Source organism: Colius striatus, chromosome 18, assembly GCF_028858725.1.
Source record: "Colius striatus isolate bColStr4 chromosome 18, bColStr4.1.hap1, whole genome shotgun sequence".
Taxonomy (NCBI): Eukaryota; Metazoa; Chordata; class Aves; order Coliiformes; family Coliidae; genus Colius; species Colius striatus.
Genome location: NC_084776.1, coordinates 7,219,650 through 7,234,914, shown reverse-complemented (window position 1 = coordinate 7,234,914; position 15,265 = coordinate 7,219,650). Strand labels below are relative to the sequence as shown.

Below are 15,265 nucleotides of genomic sequence, written 5' to 3'. Positions count from 1 at the left end.
GTGTTTGCAATAGAGATCTTCATCCTGAACTACTAGAGTACCTGGAGGCGGCTCTGGGAGAAGATGTCCAGCACCTCTGGACGTGGCTGCTCACGGTTTTTATTAAGAAACTTGTGAACCTGCAGAGGCAAAGTCTGAGTCACTGCATCATTCAGAACACCAATCAGACAGGCAAACTCCCTTCTCACACACACATTGACTTGGGGCAGACAGCTGGGGAAGTGGAGCAATGAGAAAGCCTTAGAGAATGAAGCTTGCTGCTGCTGCTGCTGCTGCTAGGAGTGGAGGGGACAATGACTTCTGCTTTAGGAGGGATTGCTCCTTTTCCCTTTAACATTGTCCACCAGGCTTTGACCCCTTGTGTTTTTCAGCAGCAACAGCTTTCCTGGTTTTCCATGGTTCTGAGACAATGTAAGCTGGTGTGTAGCTGAGGCCACTACCTATTTTTCTTCTGCCCAGAAGCAACTTTGTTGCCTTTTCTATGAAGAATCTCCTAGTTTCTGACAAACTCATGCTCTAGAGGGATGTGCAGCTACAAAGAGAGGGCTTTGCTCACAGCACTTGGAGCTGGTCCATCAGGACATCCACAGCATGCTTCCAAGCTGCTCAGAGTCCCCTGCCAGCTCACCTGATAGGTGACAGGGCCTGCATAGTGCTTCACGGTGAAGACTGGCAAAGGCAACTTGGGCTTGGTGTACCAAGGGCTGTTTCCATGATGGTAATGACACTTCTGGAGGAAAGTGTGGTCAGTGGCCTGTAAAAGAGGTGTCAAACATGTTTCCTGCTACTGCAATATATTCAGTAGACTGAAAAGTCACTGGAAAATCCACTGTTAAACCAAAGATGTAATACTTGTGCAAACATAGACCCTGTTCAATCTGTATATGTGCCTTACCACAACCACCCTGTGAAAGGGATCACATAAGAGGATAAGAGCTTCTCACCTGAGGGAGTGAAGTCTGGTCATCCAGGATACACAGGATGCCATGGGGTTTTGCAGCAATGAAATCTAGGCATGACTCATTGTATGTCCTGGAAATAGGAATCCAAGCTAACTGCTCTTGGCTATATTCCTCCTGCATGTTAAAGACCAACCAGTCAAATCCAGCCATGGAAACGAGAACAAATGGATGGAGTGGCATGGTTTAACCCCAGCCAGCAACTAAACACCACACAGAGGGAGATTAACAGAGGGAATGGGTTTATTCAACAAGAATAAAGTTGCTGTTAGCAACTTGTGTAGAATTACCTGGTTTGCTTTTACAAAACTTCTGAAGTCACTCATGATTTGCCTCACTTAAGAAAGGAAGGCTGTTAGGCAGAGTGATAAAGCTAACTGTGAAAGGCAACAAGTTTGATAAATGCACTTTCATCTCCAGTGATAAATACATTCTTTCCTGAGTGGTATGTAAAATGCTTATAATGAATCTACCAAACAGGCTTTAAAATTACCAGCTGAGATCTGAGGTCTTTGATCCTGACCAACTCATTTACAAAATCTACAAAAGAGAGCAAGGCACAAAGTTCTTTTCCCTTATTTTACTACAGAATTAGTAAAAGATATTAGACAGCCAGCTCTTTGGAGCAGTATTCCACATGTACTGCTTAAGAGGGCCAGGTCTATTCAGGTTCCTGCTTCCCCACTGAAGGACACCCTCTGGCTGAGGCTGCTTCAGCTCATTCCATATGTGCTCCCTTTCACCTGCTGACCTGAGTTCCATTTACCTCTTCCTGGGCAATGACAGTCTGGTTGAAAAAATGCTGGAGATGCTCATTGGCAAAGTTGATGCAGAGTTGCTCTAAGCTGTTCACACCTAGATCCTGCAAAGACAAAAAGAGTCTGAGTTTCTGAGTTTAGCCCATCAAAACAGGCTGATGAGTGATTTGGCTCCCCAAGCCACTGCTGAGCAGCAGAACACATGCTGGAGGGAGAGGACTCTGAGCTGCTTTTTACAGTATTGTGCATAAGTGAACATTCTAAGAAACTTCTGGGGATTTTATCAAACCTTCTTTATGTGAGAATCGAACCATGGAGTTAAAATCCTTATGTGTCCTTTCAACATCACACATAACTTGGTTTCTAACCTCCAGTGCACTTGATGAAAAGACAATTTTCAGTTGTTTTTATGACAGCATGCAAGCTAATTCCATGGGCCACCTTGGCTGAAAGTGCTGGTTTTGCTCTGACTGAAAATCAAACCATTCTCCTCTTCACTAGAATGACAGAACCAAAGCTATCAATGTGCTTTATCTATGGTCAGTTCATGCAGAGGTATCAAACATGCAAAGCTGTTAAGGTGGCAGCCCCAGAAACCACCCCATTTGAGACTAGGTTAACTGCCTGCAATTGTTAGGACCAATACTTCTTGCAATCCACTCAGTTCTCTGTGCCTTAGGAGTCTACCTATGCCACACACTCATGGAATACTATGGGCTACAGACAGCAATTCATAACAAAAGCCTAGAGTAAAAGTGTTAAATCACAGCCTGAAGGAGCACTTCTCTAATGCCTCTGAAAAAAGTGCCCTCCCTGAATGCAGACTTCTACATTACATGGTACAAGTATTGGCTCCTTTATGGAAAAACAAAGAGACCCCTCCCTCAAAAGCAACTAAAAAGAAACTACACATATCAGATACTCTTTCATTTCCAGGAGAATCAGCACATGCAAACACAGCTCAGACAACATCAAAAGAAGAGGAAATACAACCTCAAAACCATAGATGTCCACAATGCCCAGGGCACAGTCTGATTCCTGGGGAGCCAACCACTCATTGATTTGCAGCAGCAGCCATTCAAAGAGCAGGTAATACAGAGTCTTGGCAATGGAGTCCCTGAGTAGGAGAGGGGAGTGAAAGCAGTTATTGCAAACACAGCACCCTTGGGTGCATCTCACCAAGCCAGACAGCAAAAGCAGAAGTCACCTGGCATCAATGGCTCCTTCTACAGACAGAGGAGTGAAGATCCGATCATAAGATGTCACCTGGATACACAAAGGGCCAGAATTTACTGTTACCATCTCACAAATACATGTCTTTTTTAGATCCATAAGGAAGGCAAACTGTTTAATAACTGGGCTTTTTTTTTTCTTATTTGGCCTAAGAATTTACCCAGATATCAAAGGAAAAAGTAAACTCAGCATTTTGCTGCCACATTTCAGGGTGGTTGTGCCAGCTGGACAGAGTGTTAAACCTGAAGCCCCCTCAAATCAGAAAACAGCCCTCCTAGAGCTGAGTTCTGCTATCCTTACAGAACTCTTGAGGGTCTCACCTCATCCCCATTACTGATCCAGCACAGAACATTTCAGTCCAGCTGTTACCTCCCAGATTTTGGACTTTCTAAAGTGGTGACCTTTCTATTGACAGCGTGCTGGGACAGGGCACTCCATGGTTCAGGATGAATGAGAAATGAGTAAGAAGGTACTCACAGTGACACGGTGAGTGACAGCACTTTGCAGGAAATCTGCTGAGACATGCAGCAAATTGGCCACAATCTGAATCTCAGTTTCACCTGCGATCGCTGCATGTTCACAGGATTCTTTCTAAATGATGGAGAACAAGAGATTCAACCATGAAAGGGATATGAAGCTCCACTACTACTAAAATTCTTGACAGCACCTCAGCTGCACAGAGCTGGTCACAGCCTGGGCAAAACACCAGCATCTAGGTTTATTTTGGCTCCTCAAAGAGCCACCCAGGCTCTAATGACCTTTGGTTGCCTCCCATCTTCTGTTCTTGCCTAGATCAGTCTAGAGCCTAATATCAAAAGAAAGGAATAGTCTTCAAAGGGTATAATCTTCAGCCAAGAATAACGTCCCCAATCCCACCACATGGGATAACAGCAATGTTCAGCACAAACAGCCCCCTCCCGAGCTGCCAAGGGTCAGGGTACCTCACAGGAGGTAAAGCAGATATTCCCCAGTTGCAGAATGGCAGCCAGGACAGCCCAGGTGGAGGTCAGTTGATCATCTGAGAGGCTGATTCCCTCCAGAGCTTGCACCAAAACCAGAAAGTCCTGACTGTCCTCCTTCCCCTGGATGTCACATGCTCTGCCCTGAGAGAAGAGGGACAGATAATCGTGGTCAGCTCTTTTTGCCCCATGGGTGAGCTACAAGTAGCAATCTTCAGAGAAGTAGTTAAATGCTTTAAAGCCTGGAGGAATCTGAAATAAAAAGACCAGACACCACTAGTAGGAGCTCAGTGTTCATGGCAGACCAGTCCCTTTTCTCTCTGGAGTTTCTGAGAGTAAGATCTCTCTTGTCCACACGTGGTAAGTTTTTATGACAGTTCCAATATAGGCACTCCAGCTACCCTGTGCTCACTGCTGGAGTGCAGCTTGAAAAGAATGCCAGAATCTACTTTCAAGTCAATCATGTCAAAGTTGTTACCCCAAAGGTACCAGAACCCCGTGTATCCAAGCAAATGGGTTTCTGTATGTCTAAAGAGGCATCCTGGGTTATAGTCTCACCCACTTCTGCCACAGAGCTTCAGTACAACATGAGCATTTTTGTCTTGTGCTTTTCTCTACAAGGAGACACTTCTAACAACTGCCTGTGACCCTAAAGCTTACTGAAATCCTGGGTCAAAGAGAGCTGTAGAACCTGTTTGTGTTCAAAGGCATTATTCAAAATAAGTTTGACAAAAGTTTGCAGCTGATTTACACATTCAGATGAGGACAAGAATGAGGTCCAGGCAGCCCTTGGGCTTCTTCTTGCCAAGATCAAGACCCAAGAGACATTTTGTCAGTCTCTGATAACTTCTTTTACTAATGATTTGATCTTTTCTTCTCTGCAGCAGGCTGAGATAGTCCTGTCTTGAAGAGTTTAGTTTGCCATACAGATTCTTTGCCAACTAGGAACATCAACCCATTAAGGGATAGGCTCCTAATCACCCTCCACCTTTGAGTCATTAACAGTACTTGTCCATTCCTCCCCTGAAGGGAAGATGATAGCAATCCCTCATCAAGGATTCCTCACATGACCACAGCTGCTGTAAGGAGTTTGCCCACCTGGGAAAACTGACTCACACAGCTGGAGTAGGAAAGACATCTTGCTATTGCTTGTGATCTCCTTCAGTGTGGAAAACATTCTTAAACAAAAGAAATTGTGCTTCAAGGCAACGACAAACAGTTTTCCAATTGAAACAGATTATAATCAGCAGTACATGTCAGTGGTTTAAAACTTGCACTCACTGACTCAGTCAATGAAGCAAGTGTTTTTTTCGAAGGTAGAAATACCTCCTGCTCTTTCATGTCTCATAAGTATTGCAAACACAAGGAAAGGCAACGAGAAAAGGAATTGTTCACCACAGGGTGGAGCCCTGGGACTACACAGTGACTGCTTATAAAAAGTTTTCCTTACTCCCTTTCTTTCTGAACAGAAAGGGTCTGAAGATGAGAAGGTCACATAAGAGACAAAGATACTTCTTGTTAGGTCAGGTGTGAGAAGCAGCAGAGCAAACTTTAGCACATGTCATGAGGGAAGCAAATTTATTAGGTGTCTTATTAACTAAACAAAAGTGATGTCTTGGCCATTTCACTCTATCAGCTGCTGCAGAGCATCACCACCTCACTCACCTGATTCAGGTAAAAGTAAGACTCTGCCTCTTGCAAGTACATCTCCTCTTTCTGCTCCACAGGCAGCCCAGCCAGTAACTCATAAAACACGTGGTAGTTCCTCTCACCATGGGCCTGACAGGGGACACCGTTCATAGAGTTGACTAATATCCAGGTCCAAAACCCTACAGAATACACTCAAAGAGCAGGACATCAAAACTCTGAGGTCAGCAAGCTCAGCCCAGAAGCCACTGAAAAGCTATTTGATTTGAAAAGTTTTCAGGGTTTCTCACTGACACCTTAAAAGCATTTTATCTGAGAGCAGTCCTTTTCACACAGCTCCAATACCTGACCTTTTCAACACTCCAGAGAAACTAGTTGAGGAATGATTTAACTTCCAATAACCTCTAATAAGTGGCTTAATTCAATTTGTTGAAGAAAGAGCCATCACCTATTTTATTCAAATAAAATAAGCAATTATCTTGTGCTACACAGAGGGGACCTATTTCTTGCTAACAGAATAAATTTGAGGCAATTCTCGTACTTATTCCCTTCCCTGTTATTTAACAGTAAATTTAAGAGTAAATATTAATAAGGGAGAGAGAGACACCCCGTTGAGGAGGGAGAGGCTCATTTGTCCTCACCTGAAATACCACACGAGACTTCTCCAGCAGGTATTGGGAGATGGATGTTCCCACCACCATGCCACTAAGCATAAGACAAGAACAGATGCTGTCAGAAGCTAGTGACAGGTTTTCTGTAGATCCATTTCTCTGAGGGTTTAGCAGAGGGAGTTGTTGAGAAACAATGGTATGACCTGATCAACTTAGTTTGAATTTTGAATCTTTCCAGCACTAGTGGTTTGTGCCAGACTATTACAGAGAAAGCAGCTATGAAGCATATATATTCAAGTTTGGTTTCTAAACAGCCTCCAGAATACAAAGGAGCTTGGACCTGAACGATCCTCACAGGATATGTCCTGAAAACAATCCAGGGAACACACCACATCCCTTCCCTTCAGCTGTATCTGACTGCTGTTGCATTAGCACTCCCTGATCTGACCTTACCCACTCATTTTGTAAGTCAGGCTGGCAGCCTGTGGGGACAGAGCCCATCTTTGCATTTGTAATTTAATTGCATCTTGCCCAAAATCATCCTGGGCCAAAACTAGGATGTCCACATACTACAGCAGTAGTGAGCCATGCAGCCAGCAGTCTGGAGTTGAGCTGTATGCAAGGATCTATAGGCTTTTAAGCCTTTCACGTGTCCCATGCAGATTAGGCAGATATGCAATGAAGGGCTGAATTAGTGCACATTTGAAGACATTCAGTTCATTTGAGAAGAGTCAATATGGCTTCTGTAAAAGGAGATCCTGCCTCACAAACCTCCTTCAGACATTTGAAGGGGATGATGAAGATGTAGAGAGGAATGATCTAAGTGATTTAGTCTATATGAATTTCAAAAAGGTTTTGGAAAAGTTGTGGGACTGTCAGGGAAACCAAGCAACTACAGTATAAAAGGGAAAGTCTTGACATGAGTAAATGGCAAATCTTAACAGTAAGAGGCAACCACTAGAGTTCCACAAAGTGTCTGTGCTCTGACCTGTGAGAGTAGGTCATTAAGGCCAACTGTGAATAAATACAATATTGACTGAGCAAGAAAATGGCACATGGAATTTACTGTAGATAAATGTAAAGTGATGCACACAGGCCCAGCTTCACATAGAAACTTAGAGCCTCTAAGTTAACCATTGCTGCTTAGGACTGGGACCTTGGGGTTATGATGGACCGTTCAGTTCTTGGCAACAGTCAAAAAAAAAGAACCAAATTCAAACCCAAAACAAACAACAAATCACAAGTTAGAAAGAAAGCAGGTTCAAAACAAAAAAGGTGTTTTTCATGGAACTGGTTTGACCTTGAATGCCTGCCAAAGCCTGTTGCAGAGGCATGAAGTTTATGAGAGACCAAGAGGAAACTGGAAAACCACAGGAGTCTCTGAAAAACTCTTGAGCTGGTTAAGAACTAACAGTGTTTGAGAAAAGTATTATATGCATCTGGCCTGTCCTTACTGCTGCCTCAGTGAATGCTTGTGGCCAGTGTTGGAGACACAACATTGTGTTAGATGGCTCTTTGGTGTAAACCAGTTCAGCCATTCTGTAGTTCATAATTTATCACACATCTTGAGGGGTGAAGACATATTCTTTTGAGGAGTAAATCTAAAAGCAAAATAGGGGTGTAAACTCATCCTCTTCCTATCCTGATGATAACATGAATGTAGGGCAAGGAGGGTTATTGCACTATAGCCAAGCACTGCTAGACTTTTTCACATCCAAGCGCCCCTTGACATCTGGGAAGAGCAGCATCCCAAGATGTTCCTTTAACTCACTGTTGCAGGTGGACACTCAGAAGCTTTCCAAAACGGCTTGAGTTGTCATTGAGGATGGTTCTGGCATTCCCAAAACTCTCTAGGATGGGTAGGACATTGCAGGGCTTGAAGAAAAGAGGGAGAGAACACTTCAGTAGCAATTATGGCTTTTGAAACCCAAAAGAAGAAACAGTTTGAAAATTCAAGAAAAACAGGACTTTATTGAAATGTTCTTGTCTGGATAAAGGGTCTCTTTCTAAATCTATCTTGGTATTACATTACCTCTAGCCATTGGTCAGTTGCTCTATGAGCTCTTTACCTTCACTGCTATGATCTTTCACTTGCTTCTGCTCTGTTTTTGCAGATTCACCTCCCAGACACTGCTATAAGATCTCTAAGGTAGGTATCATCTCTCCATTCAGAGACAGCACCCTACACAGCATCAGGGCTCTCAGAGACTAAAATACAGGACAATAAACACATCAGCTGTCCTCGTGTCTTTATTGGAGCTTCACCTTGAACCATGAGTCATCCAAAGTCCAGCTCAGTTAAAAGGGAACAAAGGAAAACCATAAACAGTATGGCCTCTTTACCCTGTCTTTGGCTTCTACTCCTTACCTAACCATCACAGCATTAAGCCAATCTCAGTTGCCTCTTACCTGTCTGATCCTGTGGCTGTCTGATCTCTGGTACAGCATGGTCAGGTATTGCACAATTGCTTTGGCAGCTTCTGTTTTGCCTGATCCACTGTGCCCACTGGAGGAACAAGAGGTAAGGAAGCTGGCATCAAAACAGAAGTATCTAATTTAGCCATATCAGAGGGCCTGTTACAGTAAACCAATAGAGCTCTAATGGTTTACAACCATAATATCTACCATATACAATGACATATATAACAACAGTGTCTACCATATATTGTTTGAAACATTGAGACAACTTGACCAAAATAAGATTCCACTGTGAAACACCAAATGCCTCCTCTTCCACTCCTCCAAACTGATGTGAAGCTCAATTCAAACTTATTTGCACAGGATGAAATAAAAATCCATGGTATTAATATTCTCTACTGACAGCCTTCACACAAGAGCCAGAATGACAAACTCATGGTCAGTGAAACACGAAGATGAAGCCTTTGGGAAAGTGCCCTTATTTCCTACCTGATAATGACACACTGCTCTTGCTCTGATGACTGGGATAGCGTGTAGGCCATTTCTGCTATTGCAAAGATGTGTCTAGATGTACAGAGAGAAAACCTCAGTTAACTGACTTCCCATTTCTACCTCACAAGTACAGCAGAAAAAGGTTACTCATCAGTCATCTACAGGAGAGATGGGCCAGTATCTTGACCTGAGAAATGTGAGGTGCCAGGGAGGTGAGAGCTTTGCTCTTTGCTGGCATGAGGTGATATCACTGTTACAAGCTATTGCAAACTCCAGGCTCCTCCAGGACCACTTCAACCTAACCTGAGTAATGCTGTGTGCCATGCTGTTTAATTTAACAGACACAGGACAACATGCACTAGTGGAACCTGCCTACACAGCTAGCTCTGATGGGGCTGTACAAGTGTCAGCAGTGGTGAGTGCGTACTGCCAGAACTCCTCAGGTACAGGCCCATGTAACAGTTTAAGCAGGTATTGAATTCTCAGCAGGCATTGAATTCAGGACCTTTAAGCAGTACTCAAGTAACTACAGCTTTGCCAAATGTATTGTTCACTTCCTGAAAGATTCATCCTGCTCTGTCAGACCACTGGAGGAAAAGCAGATACCTCCTGGAGCACAAATGGAGCAGAGTTTAGGGAGTTATTTGAGAAAGAGACACATACGGGGCATTTTTTGAGAGAGTCCCTTGGTGGTACTGGGTAGCCACATCTTCAGAGTAGATACTGAGGTCTTTGAAAGGATTCACAGAAATCAAAATTTGCCCAATGTAAGTCTAGGACAAAAATAAGAAAGGGAAAAAAAAATCTGGTGGCTTCTTTCAGTTTTCTGAATGAGAGATGCAACTCGACACACACATTCATGCAAAGATCAAGATGACTTTTAAAGGAATTCTGTGTTCTGACTATACTGCCAAATTACTCAAGGCATAGCACAATTTTTCAGTGGTCATTTTCAAAGCTCTGTTTTGGGATATTTTGGGATAAGAAGGCACTCATTGGTCTGTGGTCATCTTCACTGATCACTGTCTATTCTCCAAGCTTCACATGAAATTACAGGCACAGGTTTGAACACCTCAGCCAGTAAATGAAAAAGAGAACAGTTAGCCATCCACAACTAGCTCTGGGCTGCAACACTGTGGAATGTTTGCAGAAACTCTTGATTTTTTTCTCAGCATCCACAATTTTTACTCAGAACTGCTTTGCTAAGACACGAGAGTTCTACTAGGAGCAGCTGATGCTAAAACTGAACCCAAATATACCCATGGCCTGGAAACAAATATCAAAACTAAGGAGAAACTCTGAGAGTGTCAGATTTTACAACTATTTCATGCTGTTTTCTAAGCAAAAGCACTGAGAGTATCCTTCTTCTCACTGTCCCCAGTTAATGAGCAAGCTCTTTAGCTACTTGGGGCATTATTAATGCTTGATGATAAATTATTTTACCTTCAAGTTCATTGTTCAGAATCAATAAGCACTGAAAAAAAACCCAAACCCAAACAGCACTACCCATACATAAATGAGATTGCGATGGAACCTCTTCTTCAGACACAGCAGAACTGAACTCTCACAGACTTCCCTACAAACAGAGGAAAGGATTTGTCAGCCATAAGCTTCACTTGCACATGTTAATGTTAACCATTCTGCCCTCTCTAGGATTTCATAGGAGGCTGGGATCTGAAACTATTCACTGCCTTCATGTGTTTCCAACATGTCCACGATTAAACATATCAAAGAACAGAGCAGTCAAAGCTCAGAATATCCAGCCTGTTCATCCCCATGTGATCACACCTCCCTGCACACAGTTGTTTGTCACAAGAGGATGGCAAGAGTAGAGGGTGCAGGACCATATGCAAGAAGTGGTGTTAGGGCTTCTTTCATGCAGTGAACCCATGATTTAAAACTTGTAAGGCCTGAGTTTGCCATAGCTGAAGGCAATGAGAGTCACTAAAGCCACAGATGCCAGTGTCAGTAGGCAAACAACATAAAAAAGTGCCTCTCAGCCTGTACATATTCCTGACTTACCACCCACTTCATGCAACAAGAATCGTATGTCAAATACCCAGTTCTGTCCCTCTGCAACATCAAAAAAGTTACATCAGCCTCTAAAGCTACTTTCCCTTACCCATAAAATATATTTGGGTTTCCATTTCAGAACTGGGAACCACTTCACAGGAGAGGCAGAGCTCCCTGAATGCATCTGTAAGAAAGTCTGCTAATTAGGATAAGCTGCTCTCTCTGGTTTGTGGCTGCAGAGACTCAGAGTGCCCAGTCTGGGAGTCTGTTATGTATGCCTCTCTGTGCACAGGGACAGACTATACACAACAGTCAGAAGCTCTCTCTGCTGCTGTCCTCCTCCCTACATGATTCAATTTAAGTTCACAACTTAAACGGTGCAATTCAGTCCTGTCCTTTGCTTTACTGTGCAGCATCAGTTACTCAGCTATGGTACACAGCCAAATAATTCTGTTTTCTCACATGGTATGCAAGGTTCTATAATGTGCTTTCTGTTGTTGAAGCAACAGTAGCTTTGAAGGATAATAAACACACCCCTGTGATCTTCAATAAGCTGCAGAAATACCACAGAAAACATACTCCAGTCTGGTCAGATCGTCAATCTCCTCAACTTCTATCCAGTGGTCTCCACACATGTGCACCTGAAATGCATAGATATATTACTGAAAATCAAGAGAAATTCCACTTCATTCCAAAACTGGAGACCACACCTGTACCTGTTTGTGCATGAATTCCATCTCTAGCATATTGTCAGTGACGTCTTCTGCCTCCCACTGATCCTTGCAGACCTTCATCACACGGCCATTGGCCAGATGTGAGTCCTTGTAGATGGTCCATTTGCTTAGGTTCTCAATGGTTAGTCGTGGCAGCAGCAATTCAGAGTTCAGCCATGCTGCAGGATCGCATCCCTGAGCCTGCTGCTGAGACCAGTGAACAGAAGGTGTGACTTTGGATTCTGCAGTCTGGAGGACAAGTGAGTATTCTTTGACATCTAGCTCACTGGAATAATTTGATGTAGATATTAGAGACCCTTGACGTGGAATGAAGCCCTGTTTGCTGTTTCCCCGAGGGCTTTGATCCATCAGTGATATGGGAAGGTCACACTTGAATCTGCAGCCCTGTTGCGAAGCCATCACAGATTTTCTGTCTGATAGAGAGCTCAGTTTCTCTAGGGAATAACAAGTCCCAGATCCTCTGGATAAGGAGCTCTTTGTCATAACCATGCTGTGGGCTCTGGGGAACACTACAGCAAACTTGCCATCAGTACTGATGTTCTCCTCATCCAAGCTAAGTAAGTATGGAAAGGAACTGCTTCCATGAAAACGGGAATCACCAGAAGGCAAATCAATGTATTCCACTTCCTCTGCCATTTTAGGATCATCTTTCCCCTCCACTAATGGAGGAGAGGATTCTTTGTCACTCAACTCAGCTCTCCCTGGCTGTCTGGCTGTACCAGGGAAGGCTTTGCCAGACTGACCAGCCCACCCCGCAGTGCTTACAAGCCGCAGTGCTACTCTACTCCCGAATCCAAAAGGTTTGCTGCTTTTCTTCCTCTTTCCAAATTTCTTCAAGAGCCATCTTGAAATACCAATTGCACGTGCCACATTCAGAAGATGAGCTTTCAGGCTTGCTCTCTTGGCAGGTTTTTGACCAAGCCAGCTGGTGACTTTTCTAAAAGCAGAATGGGTGTGCAAGTCCTTAGATCCCGCTCCATCAAGCACATCTTCTTCAGAAGGTGCCTCTGCAACAACTACTTCTACTTTCCCTTTTTTTGCCTCTAAAGTCTGGCCTGAACTCAGTTTAATTTTTCCAATAGCTTTTCCAACTTTCTTCTTTTTGCCAAGGAATTGCTTATCAGATGAAATTTTTGTAATAGTGGAGCAGCTTGAAATATTTGAAAGATTTGATCTTTTCTCTCCATAACTCTGAGCTACGTCGGGTTCTTTCTGCCTACCGAGGGTTTCTAGAGTCATGGGTTTTGAACAGATGCTTTCAACATTTTTTAGGTCAGAGTTGGCTTCCAAAGCCATCTGGACAGGATTTGGTTTACAGCTTGTTAATAGTTTGGTCTCAGCATTTTTATGTTTCTTTTTCAGACTCAGAAGGATTTGGGACTGAGAAGAGCATTTCTTTGTAAGCGTCATCACTGCTACGTCCTGCCTGCTGCGGTCTGAAGAACTGCCCCTCTGTGTATGTCCTACCATGGCAGTCTCACACCTCCTGGTTTTCTCTTTCAATGTCATCTGCTGCTTGGTGAGCAAAGGGCTGTCTTCCTGTGTGCCATTTTCATGATCCACCACCTCTTGCTGTTCAGTTCCTTGAAGTACTTGGGTTTTTGCTGTCACAGCAGTGGGCAGTGGTTGTTCTGTTGCATTTTTGGCAATGCTCTCTTCAGTGTTGCTCTCCCCATTGCTGTCAGAATTAGCTGTACCTTTTGACTTAGCTTTAACTTTGTCATTTTCTAATGTCATTTCCTTGCCTTCTTCATTATTGCCACTTTCTCTGTTCTTGAGGCTTTTAAGTTGGAATCCTAAAATGCCTATGTCATCATCTTCCTCACTGCTCTCAGGTAGAATAGATTTTGGTTGACTGGGCAGGCCATCTTCCTTCTTTTTCTCATCTGTCTCAGACTGATTACTTCCATCTGCATTTACCTGCTCCCTTTCAGTTTCAATAGATGCTTTGTTGCTTTCATCAATCACTTCCTTAAGGCCTTTTCCTTCAGCCATAGGAGGACCTTCAAGCATGGCTTCCTTCTCACTGATGCTCCCTTCCTCTGAAGAACTACTCTTTTCTTCACTGCTTGCAGTGCTGTCCACCACAGTCTCTCCTGTAACTGCTTTATGGGTCCAACGGCTTTCATTGCTGGAGTCAGAGCACGAGTTCTCTGAGGTTGCCAGGATATCTTCTTCTGCACTTTCAGTGACAATAATCCTGGTATATTTTCTGACTTGCCTTTTCCCAGTTCTCTCACCTTTTCCCTGTGCCATACTGCCTTTAGACTGAGAATCTGACTTCTGCTCAGAAGCTTCCTTTAAGCTGAGATCCTCATTGTGCTTTTCCCCAGGCCTGGCATTGAGTGCCTCCTGCAGCAAGTCACGTTTCTGAGAAGAGCCTTCACCACTTCGCACTGCAACTGACTTTACAGACTCTGACTCGGTGACTTTTTTGCTAACACCAAGATGCTTTCCACATTTCTTTTTAAAACTGCATTTCTTGCTGTTTGTGGTGGCTTCTTCCTCCTTATTGCTGTTTTCCTCACTTTCTTGTCCTGACATCATTCCCTGTTGCTTGCAGGCCTTTCCTTTTTCCTCCTCCAACTTGGACACTAACTGTTGCCCACGTTTTCTCCCCAAACCAGATTCTCTTTCATCAACTCTCTTGTAGGCTCTTTTTCCTTGGAATAACTTTTTCTGACCTTTGCTTCCCTGGAGCCTCACCAGCCTCTGGCTTTTTAAGAGGTCTTCTTCAAGGGTGTCATCTTGTTCAGGCAATGACTCTTTTCCCTTCAGCTGGCCTTTACTCTTACCTTGCTGCCATCTCCCACTGGGGATCTCTGAATCTCTTAGAGAGCTTGCCTTTTTCTCACAATTCAACACTTTCTCTTTGCCAACCTTCTTGTGCCTAGTCTTGGATCGGGAAGGAGGCATTTCTCCAGTGTTCAGCAGTATGTAAAGGCTTATCTCAACTCATCTATGAAAGGAAACATTGTGCATTTTGCTGTGAAACAAGATACAAAAAATGGCCAGATCCCCTTAAGCAGTAGTAAACCTCATTTCTATAGAACCAAACAGACGTTTGCAGAACCATACCTATGGCAGCTGAGGAGTGCCAAATTGACTCTGTTGTTCCAGGTTACTCTCTGTTTTATTTTGCCATTAATCACTCTTATTTTCTTCTCCTATTAGGACTCTTCCCAGAGGATGCCATATACAAGCAACAGAACGAGTATCTGATTTTCCACAGTTGACCAAGGTTTGGCTACACTGTAGTTTAAGAAATAATTACTATTTCATTTCAGTTTTTGCTGCTCCAATAAACTTCTTTGTGCTGAGGAAGAGAGGAACACATCTAATGATCTAGAGCAAATGAATGAACAGTAAATAGTTAACTCAGTTTCCTAGCTATCCAGAATCACCCTTGGACACGTATGAACAACATTGGCTTTCAGGCTG

The 15,265-nt window shown here is 43.5% G+C and overlaps 1 protein-coding gene across 1 annotated transcript in view; it reads right to left on the bottom strand.

Annotated features, from left to right (window-relative positions):
• The window catches only part of MYO15B (myosin XVB), a 43,520-nt gene extending 29,152 nt beyond the window's left edge, over nt 1–14,368 (bottom strand). The window contains exons 1-14 of the mRNA XM_062011177.1: nt 12,590–14,368; nt 11,807–12,052; nt 9,741–9,850; nt 9,075–9,149; nt 8,577–8,673; nt 7,939–8,042; nt 6,198–6,261; nt 5,575–5,688; nt 2,925–2,983; nt 2,711–2,834; nt 1,726–1,821; nt 945–1,076; nt 629–754; nt 42–119 (exon numbers count right to left, since the gene is read on the bottom strand). Of these exons, the coding sequence (XP_061867161.1) occupies nt 42–119; nt 629–754; nt 945–1,076; nt 1,726–1,821; nt 2,711–2,834; nt 2,925–2,983; nt 5,575–5,688; nt 6,198–6,261; nt 7,939–8,042; nt 8,577–8,673; nt 9,075–9,149; nt 9,741–9,850; nt 11,807–12,052; nt 12,590–14,368 (3,204 nt within the window). The remainder of the gene's footprint in view (nt 1–41; nt 120–628; nt 755–944; nt 1,077–1,725; nt 1,822–2,710; nt 2,835–2,924; nt 2,984–5,574; nt 5,689–6,197; nt 6,262–7,938; nt 8,043–8,576; nt 8,674–9,074; nt 9,150–9,740; nt 9,851–11,806; nt 12,053–12,589) is intronic.
• Nucleotides 14,369–15,265: the final 897 nt, after the last annotated feature.